This window comes from Bubalus kerabau, chromosome 19, assembly GCF_029407905.1.
Source record: "Bubalus kerabau isolate K-KA32 ecotype Philippines breed swamp buffalo chromosome 19, PCC_UOA_SB_1v2, whole genome shotgun sequence".
Taxonomy (NCBI): domain Eukaryota; kingdom Metazoa; phylum Chordata; class Mammalia; order Artiodactyla; family Bovidae; genus Bubalus; species Bubalus kerabau.
Genome location: NC_073642.1, coordinates 60,516,258 through 60,539,421, shown reverse-complemented (window position 1 = coordinate 60,539,421; position 23,164 = coordinate 60,516,258). Strand labels below are relative to the sequence as shown.

At 42.8% G+C, this 23,164-nt stretch overlaps 1 protein-coding gene across 6 annotated transcripts in view; it reads left to right on the top strand.

Moving 5' to 3' along the window:
* DICER1 (dicer 1, ribonuclease III) overlaps nt 1–21,086 on the top strand; it is a 75,767-nt gene extending 54,681 nt beyond the window's left edge. For all 6 annotated transcript variants that reach the window (XM_055556662.1, XM_055556661.1, XM_055556660.1 and 3 more), the window contains 10 exons: nt 549–731; nt 1,002–1,107; nt 1,621–1,796; nt 2,759–3,542; nt 6,300–6,455; nt 9,461–10,349; nt 12,048–12,316; nt 15,857–16,019; nt 16,130–16,205; nt 16,527–21,086. In XM_055556662.1, the coding sequence (XP_055412637.1) occupies nt 549–731; nt 1,002–1,107; nt 1,621–1,796; nt 2,759–3,542; nt 6,300–6,455; nt 9,461–10,349; nt 12,048–12,316; nt 15,857–16,019; nt 16,130–16,205; nt 16,527–16,692 (2,968 nt within the window). In that variant the 3' untranslated portion in view covers nt 16,693–21,086. The remainder of the gene's footprint in view (nt 1–548; nt 732–1,001; nt 1,108–1,620; nt 1,797–2,758; nt 3,543–6,299; nt 6,456–9,460; nt 10,350–12,047; nt 12,317–15,856; nt 16,020–16,129; nt 16,206–16,526) is intronic.
* Nucleotides 21,087–23,164: the final 2,078 nt, after the last annotated feature.

Below are 23,164 nucleotides of genomic sequence, written 5' to 3'. Positions count from 1 at the left end.
AAAGGAGCCATTTAAGCTCCAGTATTTTGGCCATTTGATGTGAAGAGCACACTCTTCGGAAAAGTGCCTGATGCTGGGAAAGACTGAAAGCGACAGGAGAAGGGAATGGCAGAATATGAGATGGTTAGATAGCATCACCCACTCAATGGACATGATTCTGAGCAAATTCTGGGAGGTAGTGATGAACAGGTGCTGCACCTCATGGGGTCTCGAAGAATCAGACACGACTTAGCAACTGAACAATGACAAAAGGAGCCACTTGGCTTTCATGTGTTATCAAAGTATAGATATTTAGAATAAAGATGAGATATTTAGAATAGGAGAGAATGGAGAGTCAGGTTTTCACTTGATGTAAATATGGTTTCTCTTGGCTTAAATTCACTTGAAATGTATTAGTTAGAGTTGAAGTGTCATTGCTGTTATATTTTTTTAACCTTTTGAACTTTTACTTTAAAATCATAATTTGCATTTCTGTATTACAAACAGTTTGTGTTTTGAGAATAGTTGATTTAAACCATAAAGTCACTGAAACTGTTTTTCTTTTTTAGATACCGCAATTTTGATCAGCCTCATCGATTTTATGTCGCTGACGTGTACACTGATCTTACCCCCCTGAGTAAATTTCCTTCCCCTGAGTATGAAACGTTTGCGGAGTATTACAAAACAAAGTATAACCTTGACCTGACCAATCTCAACCAGCCGCTGCTGGACGTGGACCACACGTCTTCACGGTAAGGCACTCCAGAGACGGCACTCGGATTGTACCTGTGCCAGTTTCCCCAGGTCAGTAGGCAGATGTGGAGGTTTGTGGTCCCCGCGGCCCACCGGTATGTAGACCCTGAACTCAGGAGGTCCTTGGCACACACAGTTGCCCAGAGTCTGGTCCAGGGGTCTGCAGTTTGAATGAGCTCTTCCAGTGAGCTGCCCTGAAGTCGTAGAGCCACTGTCAAGAGTCAACTTGCTTTTGTCTGTTTGATAAGATTATTTTGAAATTTTTCTAGACTTAATCTTTTGACACCTCGTCATTTGAATCAGAAGGGGAAAGCTCTTCCTCTGAGCAGTGCCGAGAAGAGGAAAGCCAAGTGGGAAAGCCTGCAGAATAAACAGGTAGCGCGTTCACTGTCACCAGCATAGCTTAGTGTTTTGAAAGACGCTTGAATTTTATGTTACCAAGTGAATTGAGTGACTTAGGAGTTTTTGGGAAGTTGCCCGACACTTAGGTTTTGTTTTGCTTTAATTAATGTGGCATATTGGCTTCATTTGAATGTCTTTTTTTTAATTAATTAATTTTTTTATTGAACGGTAGTTGCTTTACAGAATTTTGTTGTTTCTGTCAAACGTCAGCACGATGAATGTCTTTTTGGTAAGCATGAGCGGTTTGGCCTTTATGCTTGGTCCGCTGATAGCCATTCTGTCATGAAATTCTAGGATAAATCCTGTTTTCCTTAAAGGGTTAGTTTTTAAAACATTTCTAAAATAAGATTTTGCTAGTGTTTCTGATTTTTGTCTTTATTCATCAGTGAAATTGATTTTTAAGTTTTATTTTTATTCTCTTGTGTGCTTGCTTTATATTTACCTCTCCACAATTTACACTTATCCACATGTTTTGCTCACTCACAGATACTGGTTCCAGAACTCTGTGCTATACATCCAATTCCAGCATCACTGTGGAGAAAAGCCGTTTGTCTCCCCAGCATACTGTACCGCCTTCACTGCCTTCTGACTGCAGAGGAGCTCAGAGCCCAGACAGCCAGCGATGCTGGTGTGGGAGTCAGATCACTTCCTGTGGATTTTAGGTATGCCTGTGCTGCGGGTCAGAAAGAACACGGCTCATGAAATCCCGTTTGCAAAAAGCACTGACTTTGGTTCACATTTTAATTTTATGTAGAATAATTTTTTAAAAGATTGGAAAGAAAATGTGGATATCTATTTAATACCTGAAATAGTTGCATCATTTGACTCCTAAGTGAACGTCTATATATTGAGTCATCGTTTGCTGATGCTCAGAGGGAGAGGAGAGCCTAAGGTCAAAACCAATGGTTCCCTTTTCAGTGGTGGCAGTTCAAGTAAAAATGAAAAGAGTTGTTTGTCCCAGGGCTGACATTTTAAGGCTCTTCCTCTTTTATAAATCAAATATGTGTTAAAGAGCAGTTGCCTCAGTGTGCGTCTTCAGTTGTTCTCTTCTCACTAGTCAAGTCTCTGCATTCTAAGGAAATTACTGGTTTAATGACTCAGATTTATTTTGCTTATCCAGTTGGCAAGAGCAAGTTGCTTCAGGAACTGAGGAACTTGTTAAATAGTACCAATCACTTACTACAGTGTCAAACACTGGTTTAAGCGCTATAGCTTATGTTAGATGGTTTCATCTTTAGGACAGTCCTATGAGGTAGGAATTATTGGTTCCTCTTCCAGGGATGGTAGCTAAGGTACAGAGACATTGAGTCAATTACTCGAAATTCCCCAGCTAGTCACCCCGCTGGCCTGGAGTCCCAGCGCATGCAGTCTGTGGCCCTGGGTCTGCTAGGCTGACCCGAGGCTTCATGAACTCCGCCCCACCCAGAGCTGCAGGGTTGGGAACCATGTCCCACTGTGTGGTTTATGTTGTGAAGAATTCCCAGTAGTGCTGATATCTGCCTCGGAACCTTATTTCTCTTCTAAGGTAGGAATATATTTATACTGATGTTTATTTAACTTTTACTCAGATTGCACTAGCCTCTTTGAAGGGTCTGATGAAAAGTTATAAAAAATGTCTTTGCAGATACCCTAACTTAGACTTTGGGTGGAAAAAATCTATCGACAGCAAATCTTTCATCTCAATTGCTAACTCCTCTTCAGCTGAAAATGAGAATTACTGTAAGCACAGCACAATTGTCGTCCCTGAAAATGCTGCACATCAAGGTGCTAATAGAACCTCCCCTCTAGAAAATCATGACCAAATGTCTGTGAACTGCAGAACGTTGTTCAGCGAGTCACCTGGTAAGCTCCAAATTGAAGTTTCAACAGATCTGACAGCAATTAATGGTCTTTCTTACAATAAAAGTCTTGCCAATGGCAGTTACGATTTAGCTAACAGAGACTTTTGCCAAGGAAACCATCTGAATTACTATAAGCAGGAAATACCTGTACAACCAACTACCTCATATCCCATTCAGAATTTATACAATTACGAGAACCAGCCCAAGCCCAGCGATGAATGTACTCTACTGAGTAATAAATACCTTGATGGAAATGCTAACACATCTACCTCAGATGGAAGTCCCGTGACGGCCGCCGTGCCTGGTACTACAGAGACTGGGGAGGCGCCCCCGGACAGGACGGCTTCTGAGCAGAGCCCTTCTCCTGGGTACTCCTCGAGGACGCTTGGCCCCAACCCTGGGCTCATTCTTCAGGCTTTGACCCTTTCGAACGCTAGCGATGGATTTAACCTGGAGCGGCTCGAGATGCTTGGCGACTCCTTCCTCAAGCACGCCATCACCACGTATCTCTTCTGCACTTACCCCGATGCGCACGAGGGCCGCCTTTCCTACATGAGAAGCAAAAAGGTAAGGAACTGTCCTTTAACCCTTGCGCTGCTGCTGCTAGGTCGCTTTGGTTGTGTCCGACTCTGTGCGACCCCATAGACGGCAGCCCATCAGGCTCCCCCATCCCTGGGATTCTCCAGGCAAGAACACTGGAGTGGGTTGCCATTTCCTTCTCCAGTCCATGAAAGTGAAAAGTGAAAGTGAAGTCGCTCAGTTGTGTCCAACTCTTAGCGACCCCATGGATGGCAGCCTACCCAGGCTCCTCCGTCCATGGGATTCTCCAGGCAAGAGTACTGGAGTGGGGTGCCATTGCCTTCTCCGAACCCCTGCGCAGTTAGAGGAATTACTCAGGGTGGCTTCCAGCATCTGTGATCCAGAGGACTAGCAGAGTCCTGCTGCAGGGGCCGCCACAGCCGACTGGGCAGCGGGGGGCCTCCGAGCACGTGCACGGGAAAAGGAAAGTGCAAGTCCCCAGCTGTGTCCCACTCTGTGCCACCGCACGGGCTGTGGCCCGCCAGGCTCCTCTGTCCCTGGGATTCTCCAGGAAAGAATACTGGAGCGGGTTGCCATTCCCTTCTCCAGGGGATCTTCCCGACCCAGGAATCGAACCTGGGTCTCTTGCATTGTAGGCAGATTGTTTACCAGCTGAGCCACCAGGGAAACCCCGCACAGGAGTGACACTAAATGTAGTGTGGAATTAAGATTCAGAGAAGAAAAGTAATGAGGATAAACATTTAAATGATGATGAGAGAGGGATCACAAGGCGCCAGGTACCTGTTTGGCATATAACACACAAAGCTGCTGAGCACTTGGAAGGAAGGACTATCACTTGTGATCAGGGAAGGCGTTAATGGAAGGACGTGTGTTAATAGTGTGTAAACAGGGAACAGATGGCAGAGCGTGTCAGCACTCGGTGAATAAACCATGGCAGCAGTCAAAACTGTGGAAATACGTGGCATGGCCTAGACAGTCCAGCTTTAGAGACCTTGCTCTTGACCATTACACCGCCCTCCCCCTGCTGTTGTCCGTGACACTTGGCACTGCACTGAGCGGCCGCAGACGTTCTCCATCCGGTCTTCTCAGCGAACCCCTGAGAGGTCGATGGTAACACGGCCCCATCCTGCAGATGAGCACACTCTTGCCTAGAGAGTTTTGTCGGCTGGTGCAGTTCACCTGGCTGGTCTGGGATGGTCAGGAGCGTGGCTGAGGCTGGAGTCCAAGCCTTCCACACTCTTCCCTGCAGCCTCCTTAAGTAAAGAGGGTGCTTGCTGCAGGAGTAACCCCCAGGGCAGCCAGGCTCTAAGGGGCCAGTGCTGGGGGAGGCAGGAGTGTCAGAATCAAAGTGAAGTTTAGGGCTTTCTATTTCACAGACTTGGCGGTGGAATGTTCAGGTAATTAAGAATGTAGGACTTAGATGTGGTCTGGGGGAATCGTCTTTGTAAGAGTGCTAATTGAGAGCAAACGAGATTTCCCTGGGGTGGTTGCAGAGGTTGAGAGTGAGTAGAAAGTAACTTCATCCTCTTAGGTAGGAAAGAGGTCATTTTCTGTTTTGAAAGTTCTTCCATCCTGCTGTTCAGAAAGCTCCGACTCCTTACTTGCTGCAGAGATCATTGTCACTCGTGCAGTGGGGTACTGAAGGCCCTTTCGGCGTGCCCGCCCCAGCTGTGCCGCGGCCAGGCGGCCTCCCCAGCTGTCTTTCCCGGGCCTGCATACACCTGCTGCTGCTACTCTGCTGCTCGCCTCATGTCTCCATGTGAACTCGGCCCGCCCCACCTTGTACCTCCCGTGGGCCCTCTCTGAGCTCTTTGTACCTCCTCCTTTCTAAGGACCATTTCCGCTGACTTTGTAATTTCCATCCAAGTGCCTGTTGCGCTTTATCCTCTCGTTGGCATCTGCGATGCTGTGGTCCCACGGAGTGGAGAGGGAAACCAGAGTCTGCTTACGCCATGCGGGCAGCGTCGGAAAGCCCTTCGGCGCAGAGTGAGCCTCGTGGGGGGCTTCCCCCCCAATCCCGCAGGCTTCAGGGACCACTTCTCTGTCTCACATCCCAACCAGTGCCTTTCCAGCATGGGTGCTTGTTCAGGGGTATTGAGTTACATGGGGGAAAGGGACTCATGAAGTGCTTAATAAAAAGCCCTGTTTTTGGAAAATGAGATCGACAGTTCTAGACCTTGGTGTTCAAGTAAAAGCTAGGCAGAGACACAGCGATTTGAGTAGATTATGGAGGAGATGAAGGCTTTAGAAAAAATGGACCAGAGGGAAGACAGTAAAGCTGGTTTATTGATGTCAGTAAACATGGAATTTCTCTTTATTACCTTTGTTCTGTTTTAAAATAGTTGAAATATCTTGAAATGCCATCCAAAACAAAAGAATGATATTTGGAAAAGCATTGTAGTTGAAATCATATTTATAGTTTAGGTTCAAGGAACTTAAAAAATTACTTTAGTTCAGTTCAGTGCTGGTTTTATTTTATAGCTAGAGTTTATGGTACTTCGCCTTTTATTTCATTGAGAATATTGGGACATTTTGGACTTGGTGGATTTTGATTATTTCCTATTTTGATAGCTCCAATCAGCAGTTTGAATTTTATATCTTCAGATTACATGAGAATTTAATATTTCCTATCATGAACAGGTAGAAAAACTGTTCAGTCTGTGTAACTGATGACTAGTTATGGAATATGAAGAATCTTTAGCTAAAAATTACATTCATGTCTTATATGAGTTTCCACAGCGATCATTTATGGATAAGTGTTGCATAAATTTTTTTCTGCTGCAGGTCAGCAACTGTAATCTGTATCGGCTTGGAAAAAAGAAGGGGCTGCCCAGCCGCATGGTGGTGTCCATATTTGACCCCCCTGTGAATTGGCTTCCTCCTGGTTACGTAGTAAACCAAGACAAAAGTAACACAGAGAAATGGGAAAAAGATGAAATGGTAAGTTTTTTGTAACTGGGTGGATTTATTTTCTGGTGAAGGGGCAGAATCTTGTTCTATTAATTTTTTGTTTCTTTTCCCCAGTGTGTTTATAATCGAGGAGAAATTCTATATAGTAAATTAATTTCTTTTCATTGAATTTAGAACAGTGTTGTAACTGTGATAGAGAACAGTTTCTATTATCTTCACTTGCCAAAGGCAAAAGAGTATCTGGTGTTGTGATTCAAAAAAAAAAAGGGCTTAACTCTGTGACATTTCACTTAAATATGACATATTGCGATTTATCATAGATCCTTAGCTCTGTTCAGTGAAATCAGTAGCCTATAATCTCCAATTTGTCTGTGAAATGATTTCAGTAAAATCTTGCTTTTGCAGGTCAGGGCCTCCTCAGGACTATTTCTCCTCTTGTGACCTTAAAAAAATAAAAATACATAAAGGTTGTAGTTTCCTGGAAATAGTTTAAATCTTGCCAACAACTTAAAAGCAGCCTGCAAACGTTAGCTGCGGCTGCTGTGTTTCGTCTCGTCTGGAAGGCCACCAGAGGGCAGCTCGCAGGGCCTGGGAGCCCGGAGCTGTGGAAGCCCGCCATCCAGGGCGGTTGGCTGGGAGGCCATCTTGCCAGCCGTGTCATTTTTCAGACATTTATTTTGCATTAATGATGAACTGGTTAATTGTTACTTCATCTCTACTTCAGATCAGCAATGAGAATACCGTTTTTTCACAAGTTTTGTTTTCTACATGTGTTTTTTTTTCCTCTCATCTTCTTTCTGACATGTATGCCCTAGATAATCTGTTTTTAAGTATTTCCAGGTAGCATGCTTGGTGACCCTGTTTTGATTTTTTAACCTGTTCACTGAGAATGTTTTTATACTTGTGCAGTATTTGACTACCTGGCAGAGCATTGAGTATTTTAATGCAAGTTGGGTTAGAAAAATTATATATGTTATTTAATTTAGGAATAGAAGCTTAGAGGAAAGTATGTATGATTTTGAGAACTTCAGAGAAAATCTTGCATGTCTATGACAAAAATTCCAGAAACACTTATCCTGCCTTATAAATAGTTTCATAGTATCATTGGTGCTTTAAAAACTTTTTTTTTAGCATAAAGGTGATATTAGCATGTCCTTTTAATTAAAAAAAATTTCTTTTTTAAAGATACAACATAAAGTTCTTATTTATTTTCCTTAGCATTTCAAATGGCCTGGTACTTTGATTTTTAGATTGCATTAAAATACTGTTTATGTTTTTATTTAATAATTTCTGCATCTCGAAACAGACTGTTAGATGATATTGGGAAACTTATGCTTAATCCACTCCTATTCTGCCTGCTTCGCTGCTCAGCAAGTAGGTTTACATGAAAGCTTTGTGTACAGATGCCAGAGGTGGGAATAGTTTAGGTGGAAAGTGAACTTGAACTGTGAGAGCAAAGAGTTTCTTGCTAGTGTTTTTTTGTTTTTGTTTGTTCTTAAGGAGCTGGAAGTGCTCCTGGAAACCATTTAGTAAGGTAGAATCCCACTGTTTTGCAGATAGAAAAACTGAAACCCAGAGGCATTAAAGAACTTTGCACAAGATCACACAGCTTATTTGTTGATAAAAACTCCAGCCTTTTTTGCACTTTGCTAATTTTTGGTTATGGTAGCATTTTACTAAAGATACATAAATATTTTTTTAAATGAAAATATTGTCTTTTTTTAAAATCAAAATTTAGCCTCCCCCCCCCCCTCCACCCCCTTACGGACCAGATAGTCAAAAACATCTCATGTTACTCTGGGAAAGTATAAGGTTTTTATTAGGTAATAGTCCCTAGAGGTATCCACCATTATAGCTTTTTTTTTTTTTTGGTGTTCTTCCTTATTCTTGAAAAGAAATCGTAAACTTTTTAATCAAAAAATATAAAGAGATAGTTGTAGATACATGGCTTGGTTCATTGCACTTATTTCTTTTCAGACAAATGCACTGTTTGTATCTCTCTTGAAAAAAATGCTCCACAGAAAGCTTAAAAACCTTTTTGCCATAATACTCTGCAAAGTTGTCACTATCAGAATTGAAGCACACCCTCCTGCCTTTCTCCCCAAGTAAAGTCTTGTTTATTTTATTTTTTTTTTTCATTGCACAACAGAAATTTGGTATCTTTCTAGCATTGCAGAAAAGTTTCATGGTTACTGAATCCTGGCCCATTATTAAGATTGTCACTCACAAATAAGCTTTGGCCAGAGAAACTGGAATTAGCAAAGACCTTCTGACAGAAATGGGATTGTTGTGTTTCATGTTAGTCTAAATTGTCTTCTATTTTTGTCAGTTATGCTATAATCTGTTACCCTGAAGGGAAAAGCATAATTTCTCAAATTCATAGCTTCATGGTGATCACTTTTAGTTTCCAAGCAAGGCAGTTTGGTTTTACATTGTAGCAAATGTGCTTGGATTTGAAGTGGCAGTAGGGACAAAACCTTCATCATGGAGCCCCACTGTACATTTTAATGTTATAAAGAAAATAATTTTATCTATTTATGTATTATACTCTTACTGAATTGCAGAAGTTATGCTTTTTCTACACCTGGAATTTAATTTTGTTAATTTGAAAATCTTTAAAAATTTTTTTTAAAACTGTCACACAAAATCGAAGAGCTCTGTGATCGGCATATGAGAGCTTTCATTGTGTATCTTGCCAGAGTTATAATTCTTAGCTGAAGTTTTGCCTTGTGAGCCTTAATTTTAAACTTCATATCCATGTATAAAATCCTTAACTTAAAGCTTCATACTAGATAAATCTAAGGTCATTTTATAACTTAGAAAACGAACATTCAAAGAACATGTTTAACTTTGTTTATATGATTAAATAACTTATTTTATGTTAATTGAAAACAAATGGCCGTGATTTGAAAGTTGCCTTTTAGTATTTGTGGTTGTCATTTGAAATTATCCATAACCCTTGCTTTTATTGAGTCTCAAACCCTTTTAAAAACAGCAGCTATGTCTCCCCTCCTTCCCCATTCCCCCTCTTCCAGACAAAAGACTGCATGTTGGCTAATGGCAAACTGGACGATGACTTTGAGGAGGAGGAAGAGGAGGAGGAGGACCTGATGTGGAGAGCTCCCAAGGAGGATGCGGACGACGAGGACGACTTCCTGGAATACGATCAGGAGCACATCAAGTTCATAGATAACATGCTGATGGGGTCAGGGGCTTTCGTCAAGAAAATCTCACTTTCTCCTTTTTCCGCCACCGATTCTGCATACGAGTGGAAAATGCCCAAAAAGTCCTCCCTTGGTAGTCTGCCATTCTCATCCGATTTTGAGGATTTCGACTACAGCTCGTGGGATGCGATGTGCTATCTGGATCCGAGCAAAGCCGTTGAAGAGGATGACTTTGTGGTGGGGTTCTGGAATCCATCAGAAGAAAACTGTGGTGTGGACACAGGGAAGCAGTCCATCTCTTACGACCTGCACACCGAGCAGTGCATTGCTGACAAAAGCATAGCCGACTGTGTGGAAGCCCTGCTGGGCTGCTATTTAACCAGCTGTGGTGAGAGGGCTGCTCAGCTTTTCCTCTGTTCGCTGGGGCTGAAGGTGCTCCCGGTAATTAAAAGGACTGATCGGGAAAAGGCCATGTGCCCGACCAGGGAGAATTTCACCAGCCAACAAAAGAACCTTTCAGGGAGCCGTGCGGCCGCCTCTGGAGCCGGCTACCGAGCCTCTGTGTTGAAAGACTTGGAGTATGGGTGTTTGAAGATCCCCCCGAGGTGTATGTTTGATCACCCCGACGCAGACAGGACACTGCGTCACCTGATCTCGGGTTTTGAAAATTTCGAAAAGAAAATCAACTACAGATTCAAGAATAAGGCTTACCTTCTACAGGCTTTTACACACGCCTCCTACCACTACAATACGATCACGGGTAAGGAGCCCCAGACCACAGCTTGCTGCTCTGAAAATGAGACCTGGTGTTAATTGGATCGACCCGTAAAATAATGTAAAGAGAATAATCTGTGTATGTACAGACTTAGAGCTTAATATGCACGGTGGGGGGAGGAAGCGCAGGCAAATGAAAGCGGTCCTTTTTTTCCCCCTCACCTTTCTGGGCGCTACACTGTTCCTAAACTTTGATAGTTGGGAGCAGAGCTGTCTAAGCAACTCGTGTCATTTTCTGTGCAGCATAATTAGATTCGAGCCTTAGTGTTGTGATGTGTTTTTGCCGTTTTATCCACCGCAGCACCTTTATGGTGTCCACTCGCTGCTGCTTCAGGTTCTTAAATAATTTACTCCTATATCCTCGATGTGTCTCCATGTCTTTTTATTGTTCTTCCTGAACAAAAAGGCCCCTCTCTTAGGGTCTTTTAAAGTCTAAAGAGGAATCGATTAAAAGAAACTCTTATCACAGGAAGGTTTCATCGCCCTTGCTCTGTTTTTCCCGTCACCTGCTTTGCAGTAAGCTCCATGTTTCTTTCTCTCCTTTATTTAATCGACTCCCAGTCCATTCGATTAGAAGAGAGAATAAGCGCCTAAAACCAAAACCAGCTTCAGGTTGTGAAACAGCGAGAGTCTGTAGTTGTGTTTTATTTTTTTTCTCTATGTCAGAGTCATAAGCTCTTGAATTCAGAAAACCAAAGCTGAGTATAACATTTGTATAAGAAAAACAGTGTAGGTTAAGATGATCAGAAGAATGTAAAACCAAAAGTGAAAAATTATCTGGCTCTAGACTAGAAACACTGGTGAAACTGAAACCTGTTTTTCTTTGTGGAGAAGAAATGAGGCCTGGTTTTCTACCGCACTCTACTGGAAGGAGCCCTGGGTTCTATTCTGTCTCAGCCCTTGCTTCTGAGCTCACTGGGGATGAGGGGGCCGCTCACCCTTAATCTGTTCCCACCTGGGTTTCTACAGTTGAACGGCTCCTTTTAAATCAGTGTGAGAAAATAGAAGTGTTGGTTAGTGTCGATAAGGTCTCACATTTTGACATTGATCATTTTTAGCCTAAGGTCTCTGCTTGCCCCTGCTATTCTCCTTCTTGATTTGTGTCAAAGTCACCATTTTTCATTCAGTTTGAGCAGAAGGTCTTCTTGTACCAAGTGTTATCTTATGTAACAAATGGAACCCAGGAGTGGTGAGGCATGTACCACTCCCACACTTTCCAGAGTGTGAGTGCACAGTGCCCAGTGGTGGTAGCGGAGCGTGGGGAGGGGACCTGTGCAGGTCTGCCGTTGCGAGATGCCGATCTTGATGAAGGCTTTAGAATGATGCCCCAGCACCTACCTGGCCAGCAGAGAGCCATAGGAAAAGGCTCAGTGAAATGATGTCACTTGGGAAATGCCTTTTTCTTAAAGAGTGTTAGTCTTTTGGCAACTTAAGGGTTTTATGACCCCAATTTATGTATCAGAAATGTGCTTAATTTGCCATTAGAATTTAATTTCCAGAAGCTTCAGTAGGATGTCATTCACTAATTCTGTCATTTAAGAATATATGTGTAAATGGAACCCCCTCCTCAATAAAGGTCTTTTCAGTGGGTCTTGGGGGAATCCATCCTTTAACTGAGTTATTATTTGGAATCATGTCGGTGGTTTTGCTGGTGCTCATGGTTTCCCTTTGAATCTTCCTTCAGATTGTTACCAGCGCTTAGAATTCCTGGGAGATGCAATTTTGGACTACCTCATAACTAAGCACCTTTATGAAGACCCACGGCAGCACTCCCCAGGGGTCCTGACTGACCTGCGCTCTGCTCTGGTCAACAACACCATCTTCGCGTCGTTGGCTGTGAAGTATGACTACCACAAGTACTTTAAGGCCGTTTCTCCCGAGCTCTTCCACGTCATTGATGATTTCGTGCAGTTTCAGCTCGAGAAGAACGAAATGCAAGGAATGGATTCTGAGGTTAGTGCTGTTTTAAGATACGTTGAGTTCAGTGTCTAAAATAAGCCTTCCAACTAGGCTTCTCAACACAGCCATCCAAAGAGCTGGCTGAAGGCCAGGGTTGTGGTCCTCAGCACGCTCTGCATTCTCCAGGAAACCTACGTGGGTCATAGTCTTCAGGCAGCCCTTTTAAACTTGGCCACAGGTACTGTGGTCATTCTGGTGAGGAGAAGGAGCCAGGGCTTCCAGCAGCTTCATCCCCAGTCCTTGATGTGGGCTTCCGGTATTCAGGCACGCCAGAGAGGTGCACCGCGCCCCCTGCCCCCCAATGTGAGCCTCCGGTATTCAGGCACGCCAGAGAGGTGCACCGCGCCCCCTGCCCCCCAATGTGAGCCTCCGGTATTCAGGCATGCCAGAGAGGTGCACTGCGCCCCCTGCCCCCAATGTGGGCTTCCGGTATTCAGGCATGCCAGAGAGGTGCACTGCGCCCCCTGCCCCCCAATGTGGGCTTCCTGTATTCAGGCATGCCAGAGAGGTGCACCATGCCCCCTGCCGCCCAGTGTGGGCTTCCGGTATTCAGGCACGCCAGAGAGGTGCACCGCGCCCCCTGCCCCCCAGTGTGGGCTTCCTGTATTCAGGCACGCCAGAGAGGTGCACCGCACCCCCTGCCTCCCAGTGTGGGCTTCCTGTATTCAGGCATGCCAGAGAGGTGCACCGCGCCCCCTGCCCCCCAGTGTGGGCTTCCAGTATTCAGGCACGCCAGAGAGGTGCACCGCGTCCCCTGCCCCCCAATGTGGGCTTCCGGTATTCAGGTACACCAGAGAGGTGCAGCCCACCCTTCCCCCCACCGGTCCCCCAAAAAGCTTTAACCTTAGTGAGAGCTAGGCATGGGGGATTCTGTCCTTTCTCTCTGTTTAAAATAGATCAGAAATATTTGCTCTATCTCAGGTAAGCATCACGAATGTACATCCTGCTTCACTTGAAATGGGGAAATCTCATTTAAAAAGCAAACTTCTAAAATTCTAAGGATTGGAATCTGAGAGACGTCTATTGTAGGTTCAGCCAAAGGTCCTTTTGGTGATGGAGCTAATTCTCGTGTGTGTGTGTGTGTGTGTGTGTGTGTGTGACCTGTTTTGAAGTTTTGTAAGAAAAGATTTTGCTGAGATCTTTCCAGCCTCTGATTCTTCACTAACATCCATCCACATACCTGGGTACCCAGGAGAGTACTCTCATTTCTTCTTCTCATTCCGACTCCTTTGTTCTTTCCATAGATTTCTTACGAGAGCTCAGGGAATCCATTCGTAACTCGGGTAGCCACTGTAATTCTTCTTTCTTGACTATGTACCTCCCTGTTGTTAGTTACACAGACTTTGTTAAGGAGGAGTGCCCTTCCTTGGCGTCCTATGAGAGAAGTGGGGAGCCTGGGTTTGGAGGTGGAGCCACAGGGCAGAGGTCAGGCGGTGAATGGGGTGGCGGGTGTGCTGAAGGAGGGGCATAGCTGGCTCCCTTCCTGCCCTCTTCCTCCTGGCACACTCTTCCGAGATTAGGGGCCTGAGGCGGAGTACAGCCAGCAGCGAGACCAGGAGTCACAGCCACCTCAGATACATTCAGGGTTGCTTCTAGTCTCCTCCTGTAGAAATACATAAGCTTAGAAGTTGAGGAATTAGCTAAAACTAAAGTTATCTTTTGACTTCTCTGGTGATTCAGTGGTTAAGACTCTGAGCTTCCAATGAAGGGGGCACAGGTTCAATTCCCTCCTTGGAGAACTAAGGTCCTTGGTAAAAAAAAAACCTTTCGATGACAGTTGGACATACTGGCTTTTGCTAGTTTTTGTTCATTCTTTTCCTGCCCTTTGTTTGTTTAAACATATGTATGGAAGTTACGAAAAAGTGATGGGGAATGTCATGGTCTGGCTTCTCTAACTTACTGTTTGATCTTAAGAAAGTCTCTTCACCTTTCTGGGCCTCAGTTTCCTCCTTTGTAAAAGAAGAGAATTAAACTTAGTGAAAAAAAGAAAGTGAGGTCGCTCAGTCATGTTCGACTCTTTGCGACCCCGTGGACTGTAGCCTACCAGGCTCCTTCGTCCATGGGATTTTCCAGGCAAGAGTACTGGAGTGGGTTGCCGTTTCCTTCTCCAGGGGATCTTCCCAACCCAGGGATTGAACCTGGGTCTCCCACGTTGCACGCAGATGCTTTTCCGTCTGAACCACAAGTAGATGCTTATAAACTTGGTAAGTTTTAAAATTCCCATCCACTACAATAAGTTGTCTTGTTTTTCCAGTAGTCGGCATTATAAATCCACTGTATAGAATTTTGTGTGGCTAAGCAATCCATTTAGAAATGGCTCTCCCCTCTTCTTTTTATTTCTCTTTCACAAGTAATTTTTATTTTATAAAATAACCAAAATTATCATTTTGTGATGTTTTGTTGCTAACGTATATAAACATAAACTTAGGTAACATACGAAAAGAAATTCTATCACGCATACCCTGTTTTTTACTTAATATACTGTGGGTGACTTTCTCCAATCATTATTAATTGGGATTATGACTTTTAGTAGGCTACATGCTAGCGAATATATGGCTGAAGTGTAATGTGTCCAAACAGCTCCTTCGTTGCTGGATTGTTACTGTATTTTTAGGTAGGGTTTTAATAAACATGTATGTGATAAATATACTTAAATATCCAGCTGCCCTCTTAAGATGAACTCCTGGAGATGGAATTGCCACATCAAAGAATTAGGAACTTTTAAAAGGCATTTGCTACATATGTAAATTTTTATTCTATTAATTTGAATACCTACTATGTGTCAGGTTCTCTGTCAGAATGATTTATTAAGCGGTTTAATGAAAGGAGAGCTGGGAGGAAAATATCTTCCAAGTAGAATTTCCCTGTCAAAAAGTGGCGGTTTACCCTCCCCGCAGCAGTGTGCACCCTTGCTCACACTGCATGGATGAGGATTCTGCTGGCTCCTGGCTGAGCTGCCGGCGGGGAGAGCTGTTTCAGCATTCAGTTCTGTGATTGTGCGTGAATTTGAAATTTTTTTTCATAAATCTGTTGACTATTACAGTTTGTGTTAGTGTTGTCTTTGGTCTTATTTGAAAGTAATCTTTTTTCCCTTGTTGAATACAGAATACTAAATAGAGAAGAGCTTTTTTTTTCTTAAGTGAAAAACTTTTTAAGATAAGGTAATGTTTGGACTCATTGGGAGAAACCCTGATGCTGGGAAAAACTGAAGGCAAAAGGAGAAGGGGTGGCAGAGGATGAGATGGTTAGATGGCATAACGGACACAATGGATATGAATTTGAGGAAACTCTGGGAGCTAGTGGAGGACAGAGGAGCCTGGCGTGCTATAGGCCAAGGGGTCTCTGAGTCAGACACAACAGCAACTTTTATGAAGAGCCTATTACATAATGTGTAGTTGGCCTGTCATAAATGTTTGGTGGTGTTACCCTTGTTAAAGAGATAGTAGGAGTCACATCCGAGAAAAGAAAACATCTCTGTAGACTGCCTTTCAAAGAGGCCTTTCTGCTTACGAGTTTCTTTTCTCACTATAATAGCTTAGGCGATCCGAGGAGGATGAAGAGAAGGAAGAGGATATTGAAGTTCCAAAGGCCATGGGGGATATTTTCGAGTCACTCGCGGGCGCCATTTACATGGACAGTGGGATGTCGCTGGAGACGGTCTGGCAGGTGTACTATCCCATGATGCGGCCGCTGATCGGTACGGTTGGCTCCCCTTTGAAAGAAGCAGGATCACAATTAAAAGCAACTTAAAACAAAACAAAACAAAACAAGCATATTAAGCACATTATTCTTTCATTTTGATTACAGAAAAATTTTCTGCAAATGTGCCCCGTTCCCCTGTGCGAGAATTGCTTGAAATGGAACCAGAAACTGCCAAATTCAGGTAAGCGTAAGTGTGCATGAAAGAGCGTTAACTCACTGAAAAACAAGGAGAAAAGTCCTCAGAGATGCCATAAACTCACGGTTTTGAAGAAATACTCACCCTGGGACGTGCTGTCCTGCGGTTGCCATTTGCAGCCTGACTGGCTCTTTTTGCTCCTGGGAAGTGAGAAGAAAGTGGCAGCACCATCTGTTGGCAGTGGGCGGCTGTCAGAATGCTCATTTCCTCTGTGTGGTGTCAGCCTGAGAGTACGTACTCAGTGCTGATTGACAATAACAATAAATACGTCTGACTTCTCATTTGAGCTGCTTGGCTCTTTTGCAGCCCAGCTGAGAGAACCTACGATGGCAAGGTCAGAGTCACCGTGGAAGTGGTCGGGAAGGGGAAGTTCAAAGGCGTTGGCCGAAGTTACAGGATTGCCAAGTCTGCAGCAGCAAGAAGAGCCCTGCGAAGCCTCAAAGCTAATCAACCTCAGGTTCCCAATAGCTGAAAACCCCTTTTTAAATTAAAAAAAAAAAAAAAAAAAAAAAGGAAAGCAGAATTAAGGTGGAAAATATTTAAGTTGAAAAGGATGATTTAAAACTGATAGTGAGTGGAACGAGTTGAAGGCAGAACGTAAAGTTTGTTTGATAACAAGATAGATTACAGAATAAAACATTTAATCTATGTATAAAAATTTTGGAACTAACCGTAGTTTTAGTTTTTTGCGCAAACACAATCTTTCTTGTCTTCTTTCCTCACTTCTGCTTTGTTTAAATCACGAGAGTGCTTTACTGATGACATTTTCGCAAGTGTTCAAAGTGATTCTTGACAGTTTTTGTCTTGTTTCATTTTAGTTTAATTTCTGTCGGTTTTGCTTAGAGTTAGGAGTCCAAGGAGCTTAAACCTGAAACAGCACCCCCCACCCCACAACGGGTTCTGTTGAGAGCTCTGGGCAGCCATCAGCGTGCGTGGCAGAGCCCGCCCCGCGGCGTCGATAAGCCGAGCAGAGGGATGCAGTTTGAGAGAGGAGTGTGCTGGTGCTGTCTCTCCTTTCCACATTGTGTCGCATAAGACGATGCTTCCCGGTCGCTGTTGCACTTACTAGTAAGGGACAGACTGTTGATCAGCATGGGCCGGCGTGTTGGCAGATCACATCCAAGTTTTCTCATGCCATGCTATCTTGCATAAAAGAGGTTCTTGCCTTAAAAGTAAAATCCTTGTGGATATTCTTTCACTTCTGATCTTTCTGGAACAAACTGTTCACATTCCCTTCATTCTGTCTATTACGCATTAGACCTCGAGACAGCGTGATACTTAACGACTCACTAGTATAGCTGTAACCTAACTAATGACAGGATTATATGAGAATTTCTGTCAGGTGTACTGAAGACATTTTCAAAACCAGAATATGTAACCTATGGATTTTTTAAAAGATACATCATAAAAATCATCTTTGGCTAAATACCCCACTTTTACTAGAAACCTCCAGCTAGGTAGTTCCACGGATGGAAATTGTCTGTGGCAAATAAACCTTGCCCTGTAGGCTGTTGCTCTAACAAAATAAACTTTATACATATCACACCTAAGATATGCTGCAGATCTTATAATGGATTGATCACTTACTTAAAGAAGCAGAGCAGAGCTCCTTACCCTGAGTCTTCTCACACGTTTCCTACTGTGCTTTTCACAGTGCTGCATGCAGACGTCACCTACCAAAGCTGTGCTGTCCATGCCGTCAAAGTTTAACGTTTGCGATAAACTGCCGTAATTTTGATATGTCTGTGATTTAGGCCATTAAAAATTTAGGTAAACTAGCTCATTGTTTCCATCTTTGGAAAAGGAAGAAAAAAAGACACTTTTAGGCGTTTGCCTAAGTTTCTTTAATTAGACTTGTAGGCACTCTTCACTTAAATACCTCAGTTCTTTTCTTTTGCATGCATGTTTCCCCTCCCCATTTGGTGCTACGTTTATGTATTATGCTTGAAATTTTAATTTTTTTTTTTTTGCACTGTAACTATAATACCTCTTAATTTACCTTTTTAAAAGCTGTGGGTCAGTCTTGCACTCCCACCAACGTACCAGTAGAGTTTTGCTGCAATTGCCCCTTAATTATGCTTGAAATTCAAGAAAGCTGAGCAGAGGTGTCTCGTAATTTCCAGCACATCATTCTGAACGTGACGCCTCATATAATGCTGCATTGATATTTTGAATTGCAGTCGAATACTGTACTTCTCGCTTTATCTGCGCCACCCACCCCCAGAGAAACACCTCTGCACGCGTGTACCCAGAAACCTGTCCGCTCCGCTTTCTAAGGAGACCTGAGTGAAGGGAGCATTCAGCTTCTCCCACGTGATTTGTCGTCTCCAACCTTAAACTTCCACTGAGATCTCAGTTACTAAACGAGCTTTAGAGCAAATTTATTTGGATGGACATGTTTTTTAAAAATTTAATTCTGATTTGGAACCTTTGATTTCTATTTGATTTTTTTTTTAAAGACACCTCCATGTAAGATCTCCTGACAATGTAAAACCAGGCGCTTCTTGAATTACATAACTGTAAATGTGTCAGGCTGGATATGAATTTTCCTTGTGAGGGTGATTCGTGATAAAGCTGTATCACAAATCTCTTGATAATTATAAACTACCTGCTGCCAGGAGCTTAGGGCCTTGCGCTGTGTCTAATGCACTAATCCCAGTGTTGAGGCGTCCTCTGGCTCCTGGCACCAAAATCAGATTGTTCCACAGTTACAATCCCCGTTGGGAGAAAAATGCCTCAATATATTTTGTAACCTTAAGAAGAGTATTTTTTGTTAATACTAAAAAGTTCAGACTTGGATAAGATTAGGTCACACAGTCTCAGGGGTTCAAATTTCCTGCTATCATTCAAAATGTTTTATCAACAGCAGACTTTAGCTATTGCTTTTTTTTTTTTTTTTTCCTTTTGGTTGGAGGACAGTAGCTGATTTTAGTTTGTGACTCACACTTTGAACCAATCTCTGATCCCCTGGTTCCCAAGTTGAAAAGTCAAAACTCTGATGTAGACATACGAAATGGTTATGAATGCTTTTGTGCTGCTGATTTTTTAATGCTGTAAACTTCCCCCCAGTTTAGCTTACTGAAATGTTTTGCATCCATTTAATTAAGGGACAAAAAAAAAAAAATTGCTCTCTGTCGCCCCACTCGACCACCTTGTCTGTCATCCTTTTGTTCCTGTGATTGCCACGTGAGACCCGGTGTGATCTGGAAGCCCCCCTGGTGGGCGGTGTGGTTGTACGGCCAGCACACGCGGGAAGGACTGGGCAGGCACGTTTTGAAAAGCAACTGCAGAAATTCCTTACGATGATTGTGTGGAGGTTAGTTGGCATGAACCTTCATTGTAAATGGTTTTTGATTTTTTTTTTTAAATAATACTTTCAGCAGTCCTGACTATGCTGCGTTTTGTAATAGCTTTTCCCCTCTGTTCTGTTCATGTAGCACAGATAAGCATTGCACTTGGTACCATGCTTTACCTCATTTCAAGGAAAATACGCTTAACCGAGAGGAAAAAATGTGGTTTGGCCTCGCTGCTGTTTTGATAAACCGAATTTGAAAAAAAAATAATTATAATGCCTGCAATGTGTCATATACTTGCACAACTTAAATAGGTCATTTTTGTCTGTGGCATTTTTACTGTTTGTGAAAGTATGACAAAGATTTGTTAACTGAACTCTTAATTATGTTTTAAAGATGTTTGTTAACTTTTTCTTTTCTCTTTTACGTTATGTGAAATGATTAAATTTAGAACGACCTCTAACACTCCTGTAAATTATCTTTTAAAATGCTAGTATTTTTCCTCTCTTAATAATAGCTTGCCCTCAGAAAGATTCAAACTACCCTGCCTAAATAGCAAGAGACTGGAGGCTACTCTGGTCTGTCGGTTCAGTTCATAAGTACAATTATTCACACAGCAGTCGGCTCTTGGAGTCATCACCTGACATTGGCCGGTGACTGCAGAGTGCAGAGACTGATCGAGATGCAGACCCACCTCAGATCAGTCTTCAGGCCCCGTTGATTTAAAACTTTCTATCTTGCTCTGTTAGGGTATCTAATCCTTTTACACAACATTTAAGCCACCAAACTGAGACCTTGATATCTTCATTTGAAACAGCATCTGAAGTTCTGTTAGCGCCCTGAACCAGTTTGTGTTCGCTACGGAACTGAAACTCATGTCTTGTTTATTACCTATATGGTTATTTTAATTACATTTAAATAGGTATATTTTTTCAACCACTGATTGCTTTTCAGGAACTTAATTATTTCCAAATAAATTTCTTTATTTTATATTGTACATGAGAAGTTTTTAAGATATGTTTAAGACCAAGAATATTGAAATGATTTTAAAAGTTGTTGGAATTTGCCAGTAGCAATACCTAGGGAATTTGCATTGAGACTATTGTATTTTCCACTAGAGGTGAAAATGATGTTTTGAAACTAACTTGTAAATATATTTTAATCATTGTGTTTTTGTTTTTTTTCCCCCTCTAGTCCATTTTTATTTGGACATCACCCACCATTTAAATTTTCTAGATGCACTCAGAATTCACTGCAGCAGCAGGTTACGTAGCAAAAATGCAAAGGTGAATAGAAAGTGAAATTTCTGGCTTTTCTGCTGTAAATAGAACGAAAGAAACATGACTAAAATCAAGTAAGACTAACATGTATAATTTGATTGACAATAAAACACTTAGCATCACATGCTGCAGCTGTTTTTAAGGAACGTGATGTGATCCGTTCATACAGGAATCATCTGCAGAAGTTCGCAGTCTGCACCTTAAGGGTCACGATTACCTTTAGTCGTTTTTGTTTTTGTTTCTTTTTTTTGTAATTGTAGCCAAGTAAATCTCCAATAAAGTTATGGTCTGTTCGCTTTGTGCCCTTTTGACTTTTTATTTTCTTGTTTTGATTCATTTTGAGTGGATGATAGCACCTAGATAGTTGTAGCAGAAATTATCTTTAAAATGTTTTGATTCCATGGTCACCCGAAAATGTGTCCTTTAAAAGGATAAAATGTTGTTCACCAAGTTCTACTTCATAGGCTGGTAGAGTTCTACGTCACCTGCTGGGAGCGTTATCAGCTAACACTTTGCCTTGTTCTTTTCAGACTTAAATAATGCCAGTGTGATTTTCTGAAATTCTGCCACATTGACTGATGGGTTCCAGGTCCTGGATTATTTATGACACGTTTGACACATTCCTTAAGTAAATTTAGTTATTCTGAAGTAAAGTGGACAAAATGTTCAAGCTTCTAGATTTTTAGGAGGCACTTTCAGTATATTATCGGTTAAGAAAGAATTCTGTTATTTCAGGCTTTGACCTAACCTTTTCGTAACTCAGTAAACCAAGCACTAAAAGGAATGACTTGGCTGGAGGAACAAGATGACAAGTAGAAGTTTCTTAAAATGAGAAAAAAAAAAATTCCATTTTCTTTTACAAGGGTTTAAATTAATCTCTTCCTTTTCTCTCCCTCTGACTTCTCTAAACTGAAGGAGAAAAAGTACGTGTTTTTTGAAAATTTTATTTATTTTTAATTGAAGGATGATGGCTTTATAATACTGTGTTGGCTTCTGCCATACATCCACATGAATCAGCCGTAGGTGTATGTATGCGTCCCCTCCCTCTTGAACCTACCGCCCACCCCATCCCACCCCCTTAGGGTGTCACAGAGCCCCCGTTTGAGTTCCCCGAGTCGTACAGCAAATTCCCATTGACATGTTTTACAGATGGCAGTGTATATGGTCCCATGGTACTCTCTCCATCCATCCCACCCTCTCCTTCCTCCCCCCGCCCCTGTGTCCATAAGTCTGTTCTTTGTGTCTGCATCTCCACTGCTGCCCTGCCAATCGGTTCATCAGTACCATCTTTCTAGATTCCAAATAATATGCATTACTATGTGATATTTGTTTTTCTGTGTAATAGGCTCTCGGTTCATCCACCTTATTACAACTGACTCAATTGTGTTCCTTTTTATGGCTGAGTAATATTCCATGGTACATATGTACCACAGCTTCTTTATCCATTCGTCTGTCGATAGACAGCTAGGTTGCTTCCGTGTCCTAGCTGTTGTAAATAGTGCTGCAGTGAACATTGGGGTACCTGTGTCTTTTTCAATTTTGGTTTTCTCAGGGTTTTTGCCTAGTAGTGGGCTTGGTGGATCATATGGTAGTTTTATTCCTAGTTTCTTAAGGAATCTCCGTGCTGTCTTCCAATATGTGTTTTCCTCTTGAGGACTTTTGCTCAGCGTTGTGTGCTGGCCCACGTCGGTCTTCCTGCCCCGAATCCACTGTGTGTTGAAGACCACGCCTGACACCACAGCCCTCTCCCTCCCCCTGGCCGGCCCCTCCCATGGCTGCAAGAGGGGACACGGGCAGGCCAGGCAAGTCAGCATACAGGTTGTGGTGTGCGTGGAAAGGATCCAGATAGAAGTGAACTTTTCCTTTTTGTGGATCCATGAGTGTATAATATAGGTGTTGGGTGGAAAGGCAGATGCTGGTCATAGCCTCCTGGGGTGGGGACCGAGTTGTGACCCCTGCAGAGACACCAGGAGCAAGGGGTGCCTTCACGGCAGACAGGCAGCCAGGAGCATCCCTGACCTGTGTGTAAGGCCATGTGGGAACAACTTGTAGATCTTGTTGGTTTTCTTTTTTTCTTTCTGTGGCAAATTACACATAAAACCCACCATAGAGCCATTAAGTTTAGAATATACTGACACTGAGTACATTCACATTCACATTGTTCTGCAACCATCAGAACCTGGTTCCAGAACTTTTCTTCATCCCAAATCTGAACCCTGTCCCTATTAAACACTAACTCCCACCCCTTCCTTACCCCAGTCTTGGTATCCACCCGTTCTATTACATCAATACTTGCTGTCTCTGAGTCCAGCTGTTGTAGGTACTTACATATAGGTGGAACCAGGCAACATTTGTCCTGCAGCATCTGGCT